The 7542-nt window shown below is 39.4% G+C and overlaps 1 protein-coding gene across 1 annotated transcript; it reads left to right on the plus strand.

Annotated features, from left to right (window-relative positions):
* Positions 1 to 3657: 3657 nt before the first annotated feature.
* Positions 3658 to 6995, plus strand: rps14 (ribosomal protein S14). The gene is made up of 5 exons (XM_031839931.1): positions 3658 to 3694; positions 4600 to 4751; positions 4923 to 5084; positions 6072 to 6148; positions 6844 to 6995. Exons 2-5 carry the CDS (start codon positions 4603 to 4605, stop codon positions 6909 to 6911), a joined length of 456 nt encoding a protein of 151 aa, XP_031695791.1. The 5' UTR covers positions 3658 to 3694; positions 4600 to 4602; the 3' UTR covers positions 6912 to 6995.
* The last annotated feature ends 547 nt before the right edge of the window (positions 6996 to 7542 follow it).

Below are 7542 nucleotides of genomic sequence, written 5' to 3' on the forward strand. Positions count from 1 at the left end.
TTATTATAAATGAATGTTACACATGTATTTATGGAGCTGGGGGGAGGGGGGGTTAGACTTAAGTGGTAAATTTACTAGAAGACACTTGTCCAAAGTCTCAAATCTCGTCTTCATCACCAGTTAAAACCGGTAAAATAACTTCATACTGAGACCAGGAGGCGCAATGGTAACTAATTCATATTAGAGCCGTTATCTCGTGATCACAAGATAATTTAAAAAATATTTTGACTTCAATTATATTTAAAAACCAACAATCACAATAATTCACGTGGGTCACAATAATCAATCAAACTAAAATCAATAACATTAAATACAAAAACACCCAATTACACATTTTTATTTAAATTGTCTTTAAAGAGATTAAATTATGAAATAAGTAATTAACAATAAGTTGAGGAAACGAGGTTTTATGTTCATCTCTCTGCTTCCATCGGGATCGGAGAGCTTCCTCCTCTTCCTCCTCTCCGACCTGAGATCTTCCATGAAGACCCCCCCCCCCCCACACACACACACACACACCCCCACACCCACACACACACACACACACAGGTGTGCTAACGAGGAGTATTAACGAGCTGCTTCATTTCAGGCTTGGTTAGCTAATTGTTTTAGGTTTCGAGGATCTGTGAGAGGAAGAAGGATGTAGGGAAGGGAGGTAAGGAAACACAAAGGAGGACAAATTTTAAAAAATCAGCATTAATGATTTATGTATTTAATATGATCTGTTCTGGGGATGCAGAATGGTGCCAACTCTTGATTGTTGTCAGAAATTTTCAATTTTCGGAGTAAAGCAACAACACAAAAAATCAATGCTTAGACAGCCAATCAGAATCAGCGACAAAATGACCCGTCATCTGTTGCTGTACGGAGGCCCAGAGTACCAAATAAAAAATTCATAATTTTTTTTTTTAATAGGTTGTGATTTTTATTTCAGAGAAACAAGTTACAAAACCTTTTTTTAACAAAAGTGTAATCAATAGATCTAACAATACATTTTGCACATTGATCGTCACTGACAGTGGAAGTATTATTAACAATAATAATAATAATATCAGACTAACTTTAAGGGAGCCAAATAGACATAAAAATGCAGCTTATATAATATATATATGATGATTTATCATTTTTACATTCCAGTGAGGGAAGAAATAAAAGTTTATATTTTATTCATGAACCCAGTTAAGCCTTTGGTGCTTTTTGACTCCTCTGAGCCTCCGTACTTATCTGTTTGCTTTAGTGATTCAATAACTCACATTTTAACATTGATTTCAAAATAAAAGCTGCATTTTTGGGGGATTTTGAAGTGAAAGCTGAAGCCGTCGGCTCTCAGTCGAGTTCAACAGTTTAGTCTGTGAATTATTTTTTCAGGAGATTTGAGGTTTCGTTAGGATTTCTGAATGGAGAGCATTGATGTTTCTTTCTGTACAGACGATGTGGTTTTCTGCATGCAGGACTTTTTGTTTTGTTTTTTTCTGCTTCGGTCTCTTTGTTGCGTTTTTTGACGTTTTCTGACTCTGACTTGTTAGCTTTGTTAGCATTCCTCAATGGGAGCAATGGCACATGCTAGCCGCGAGCTAACAACCGTCTTTGATATTCTGCAACTTTTTTTTGATTCGTTGTGTTCGTCTCAGCTGCTTTTTGACCGTCGAGAGAATGTAGAACTTTGTACAATCAGATTATTACATATTATAGTTATTATTATTACTACTCTGGGTATTTATTTGTATATTTGAAGGCGTTTTAATGTTGGAGCAGACGTGCAGTGAAACACTTTGTGTATTATTAGATGTGTTATTTTCTTAGATGGGTTTATAGTGTTTGATTCCTCTTTAATTTACTCCACATCTTAGCTCCATTTGGCGTCCCGGCTCACAGAATAGGGGATGCTGAACATCTCATGAACACACAGAGTAACTTTATGAGACGTTTGTCTTCTTCTACACATTAAAGGTTGGGATGTTTCTCACGATCGGGGACTCCAAATGGCGCCTGCAGAGTGAACGGCTGTTTTTCTGAAGCTACAAAAACTCCACTTTGACCTTTTTAAAGAAACTTTAGAGTTTTATTTTTCTCTGTCCAGAGTATTTTTGGTGTTTTTTTCTTGAAACTGAAGAATGAATCTTGAATCACATTCCAGATGTGTTTCCTGTTTGAAACAGATGTTCAGTGGCTGCTGTGTTCTCACCTGCAGACAAAGCTTCTTCTTCTCGTCCACCTGACGGGAAACCGGCGGCGATCTCAAGGAGCTAACGTGCTAATTTGTGGCTAACGGCGTTTAATTGGTTACAGATAATGTTAAAAACCCAGAAAATCAGGGCTGAACTGACTGATACCAAACTTATTATTATCTTTATTATGTATATGTATATAGTTTTTTATTATTATTATTATTTTTTCATCTGTTTTTACATAATAATTCACATAAAAGATCAATATTCAGTTTATTTTTATCATTTAGATTTTAATTTATATTAGAAACTCTTGATTTTAAAGATGTTTAAGATCAATGAGGGAGATTTTAACAATTAATAGTTTAATAAGTGAATAATAACAGAATGTAAACGACTCACAAACCAACTAGACGCTACTTTTTTTGTGGTATTTAAAGAAACATTTCCGATGTGATGAATTAATTGATTTTATTTGTTTATTATCAGATTAAACATTAAATGTTTGTATCAGTCTGACGCTCTCTGGGTTTATTGATCGATCGCGGCTGTTTCCCGTCAAACAAGTTCTCTCTCTGCAGAAAATCAATAATCAATAATCGGCTCCACTCTATGATGGATATCGTACCGTTGTGTATTAACTGGACTCCAATGCTGCATGCTCTGTGTGTGTGTGCGTGTGTGTGTGTGCGTGTGAGAGAAAGTGTGTTTTTAATCCTTTAAAGAAGTATTTCTTCTTCTTCTTCTTCTACTTCTTCTTCTTCTTCTTCTTCTTCTTCTTCTTCTTCTTTGTGTTCAAAGTGTTTCTGTAAATAAACTGAGGTGATCAAACGCTGCCTTCTGATTGGTCCGTTTTCATTTTATTATTACAAATAAGAACTTTTAATGCTGCATCTGTGTACATCAACACATAAATAACAATAATAATAAGTAATAAACTGCTTTATCAGCTTTAATGTGACAGATTATTAAAACTGAATATTGTGTTTATGATCCACAGATTAAATATGAAGAGTTTTTATGATAAAGATTTGTTTTAAAGTTAAAATTCTTCAGTTTGACTCAAGAACTCAAATTAATATGATGTAAAAAATACATCTTAAAAAAGGATTTTTAGACTTCTGCAGAATAAATATTTGACTAATTACATTTATGTATAAAGTACAGTGACAATAAAATATAAACATGAATTGTATGAATTACAATTAAGAAATCTGTAAAATAAACAAAACAAGAAATAAAAGAATAATTTAAGAATTAAGCTATTTCATCCAAGTTGATCTACTGTAATTTATCTCTGAAGCTCAGAATTAAAAATATAGATATTTATTTTTATTTTTACATTTCAAAAGTATGTTTTAATATATACTTAGGGTTGCGGTTATATTTATATAACATGTGTTTCCTGTAGTGACCACGTGGGGTCAGCAGCGGCTCGTTTCCCGCGCTGAAAGCGCGTCAACTTTAACCCCGGAAGCGGAAGTTCGTTCCTTTCTTGTTTCTGCTCCGTTTAGAGACACACTGAGGTGAGTTCTGCTCTCAGCTTCATCGACTTTAATCTGCTTTTCAGGTGAACATCCGATAATTTAACGCGTCTGATTTTAATCTGAGCTCATGTTCGTTTGTGTTTGTGAGGAAATTATTTATCTAAATTAAACTCTTCATCGATTTATAGACGTTTTTCTGTCTGCTTGTGAGTCGTTGAGCTGCTGTTAAAATGTCGCTATTTTAGATCCGCGCGGAGCGTCCTGCGGCGGGAAACCAGCGTTTATTCAGTTATTGAACGTGCACGAGGTCACGTTGCGTGTTTTAATGTTTCACGAGTTAACAGGTTACGAGGTTCAGGTGCGTTAGAAGCTAACATGCTAACGTTAGCATCTCGCCCGTTAAGTCTCCTGTGAACTTTATATTAAACAGACAGTAATACCTGTTATCTTATTTATTATCGCTGGTTTCCATCCTGTCCGTTAATTGAAGCAGTAACTTGAGTTTCAACCGGAGCTTCTATCCGCCATGTGACCGGCTCTGACTGGTGGTTCCTTTACCGGACACCGTTAAAGTTTACATCTAAAGATGTGAAACTTACGAAGTAACGACAGCTGGAAGTGTCCATGAACGCACCACTCTGACAGAAGCGATTCAGGTGAAGCTAATGCTAATGTTGGCTTCACCTGAATCACTGAACCTGTAGAAAACAGTTGGCTAATGTTAGCTAGTTGTCTGTCTGGCCGCCCGTCTGTCTCTACTTCTGTCTGGCCGCCCGTCTGTCTCTACGTCTGTCTGGCCGCCCGTCTGTCTCTACGTCTGTCTGGCCGCCCGTCTGTCTCTACGTCTGTCTGGCCGCCCGTTTGTCTCTACGTCATCAGTTTCTTCTTCTCTGGACGTATTAATAACCTACATAAACTAAAGATGTCTTCTCCTTTCTCCTCAGACGATGGCTCCTCGTAAAGGAAAGGAGAAGAAGGAGGAGCAGGTGATCAGTCTGGGTCCTCAGGTGGCTGAAGGAGAGAACGTCTTTGGAGTTTGTCACATCTTCGCCTCCTTCAACGACACCTTCGTCCACGTCACCGACCTCTCCGGGAAGTACGTCTCTTCTTCTTCTCTTATTCTGAAGGGGGTAGAAACAAGAAGTTAGTGATGTCGCAGTAGTGAGAAAGCATCATGGGTAGTTTAGTTAAACGTGCTGATGGTGTTGTGAGTCAGCTGACAGGAAGTGATTAGTGACTCTGCTCTGTGATTGGCCCGTGTCTCTAGGGAGACTATCTGCCGTGTGACTGGAGGGATGAAGGTGAAGGCCGACAGAGACGAGTCGTCTCCTTACGCCGCCATGTTGGCCGCTCAGGACGTTGCTCAGCGCTGCAAAGAGCTCGGAATCACAGCGCTGCACATCAAGCTGAGGGCCACCGGGGGGAACAGGTACCTGTCTGACTGTCTCTCCGCCCGTCTGACTGTCTCTCCGCCCGTCTGACTGTCTCTCCGCCCGTCTGACTGTCTCTCCGCCCGTCTGACGGTCTCTCCGCCCGTCTGACTGTCTCTCCGCCCGTCTGACGGTCTCTCCGCCCGTCTGACGGTCTCTCCGCCCGTCTGACGGTCTCTCCGCCCGTCTGACGGTCTCTCCGCCCGTCTGACTGTCTCTCCGCCCGTCTGACTGTCTCTCCGCCCGTCTGACTGTCTCTCTGACTGTCTCTCCGCCCGTCTGACTGACTTGTATTTGAGTATATTTTCTGTGATGTGTAAAATGAAAGAATCAATATGAAGTTATTGTGATTTGAGGTGTAACTCTATTTAATATACAGAGTGAGTAATAGTGAAATAAGGATCATTGTGAGAAGAAGTTTGTCTTTGTAGTATTTAATGTACGAGCACTAGAATATGTTCATTACACATTATCTACATTAATGTTTAGAGTCGTTCAGAAGGGTCAATACTCTCGTATCTGGTCTCTGATCTCTAGTCTTTAGTCTCTGGTCCTTTATCAGCTGGAGGAGTGCTAACGTTAGCGGTTAGCATCACACTCCTGAAGGCTAAATATCGTCACAAACACACAATGTTGATCAATAATAATGAAGACAGCAGAGACTTCTAGAGTCTGAGATCTCAGATCAGAAGTGAGACTTTAATCCTCGACGTGTCCGTCACATTGTTTATATGAAGCTCTGTTAGCATTTAGCTTAGCACGTAAACGAGACGACGTGTTTTATTCTGTTGTCTCCAGGGACAAGTTTATAATGATTTATTATTATTGTTGATTTAAGAGTCTGAAAAATATTCAAACAAGCACAAAGTGAGAGAGTATCAGCAGAATAATAACTAGTGAAGGTACCAGGAGGTATAAACAGGAAGTCCTGTGTTTCCCTATGACCCTGAACTCATCATAAACCTGATTATTAATTATTGTTTCAGGACCAAGACTCCGGGTCCCGGAGCTCAGTCGGCTCTCAGAGCTCTGGCTCGATCCGGAATGAAGATCGGACGCATCGGTGAGTTAAAACGCTACAAATACTACTCTTCATCTGAAGTACAAGTACACTAGTTTTATCAGAAAAGTGTACTACGAGTACTCATGCAGACTGGCTCCTTCCTGTTATTTTATGTATATATTAGTGCTGGGCAACGATTAAAATATTTAATTGCGATTAATCTCATTGTTATGGCAAAGTTCAATAATGAATTCAAAAGTAGTGTATTGCGCACTTTTATCTTGAAAGTACTGCTGTATGAACAAAAGGGCAATAACATTTGGTTCACGAGATGCAGGTAGCATGTTTTATACTTAATGTGAATATAATTCATACTTTGTTGGCATCTTATTCTGAAAACCGGATGTTGTCTCACGTTAATCTTTCCGCTACCTTTCAAAGTCCTTCGCTCGCTCCCGATCTGTGCCGTTTAAATGCGTTTACCGTGAATGTCAGCATATAGGTGCACTAACATTACTGACTATAGCATGCTTGCTGGCTTTCACTGCTCTTGTCATCCTCCTGTTGGGGGGTGTGTGTGTGTGTGTGTGTGTGTGTGTGTATATAAAGTGTTCTCCTCTATGAGGTACTTAAGACAATGTACTAAAACAGAATGCATTATGAAATATTTTATTGAAGTTAAAATGTCACTAATTCAGATTTAATTTAAAACTGACCCGACCTTCTTCTTCTTGTGTCGTCTCCTCCCTCCTCAGAGGACGTGACTCCTATCCCCTCAGACTCCACCAGGAGGAAGGGAGGACGTCGTGGTCGTCGTCTGTAAAAACTGCTTCAAGATTTTCTGACAATAAAAACATTAAAGCCCAGTTTGTCTGTCCTCTCGATCAATAAACTATTAGAATAAATATACAGGAAGGGGTTCACATTATTGTCTCCACTCCCTTAATGTGTAGTTCAGCCTGTCGGCCAGCAGGAGGCAGCAAAACACTTTAAATATCACATCCAGATCAATAACTATCATTGGCTCTAAGCCTGCTCACAGACGCAGCAGGAGGTCTGACATTTACCGTTTGGCTCAATCCCGATGTCCCCTCAGACTCATGGGCTTCGAGGCTCCGTGAAGTCCATCAGGGTTTAGTTCTGTCTGTCGCATCGAGTGTTTGAGTCCTTTATGAACCATTTCCTTAAGTCAGCATAGGATGCAGACTTAGCCTATGGGAATTACCCACAAATCATTGCAATGTGACGTTAAACACGGAGGACGGCTCGGTGTGTTCAGCCTGTCATAAGTTTACTCAGAAACATTAAGGGTTAAAGATGGAACACGAAATCAGAAGAGATTTATTTATTTATTTATTCATCAAATATTAGATTTTGTCATTGAAGCTGTTTTCACAGAAACGAGTAAATAGATGATATGAAGTTACCTCTCATCTTGTGAGGAAAGAGCCTGA

The sequence above is a fragment of the Anarrhichthys ocellatus genome, unplaced genomic scaffold (assembly GCF_004355925.1).
Source record: "Anarrhichthys ocellatus isolate YVR2014 unplaced genomic scaffold, GSC_Weel_1.0 scaffold2077, whole genome shotgun sequence".
Taxonomy (NCBI): domain Eukaryota; kingdom Metazoa; phylum Chordata; class Actinopteri; order Perciformes; family Anarhichadidae; genus Anarrhichthys; species Anarrhichthys ocellatus.

Coding starts and splice junctions, on each gene's coding strand:
- rps14 (XM_031839931.1), top strand. CDS start 4,603: ATGGCTCCTCGTAAAGGAAAGGAGAAGAAGGAGGAGCAGGTGATCAGT. Junction 4,752..4,922: donor GTCACCGACCTCTCCGGGAA/GTACGTCTCTTC, acceptor CCGTGTCTCTAG/GGAGACTATCTGCCGTGTGA. Junction 6,149..6,843: donor AATGAAGATCGGACGCATCG/GTGAGTTAAAAC, acceptor CTCCCTCCTCAG/AGGACGTGACTCCTATCCCC.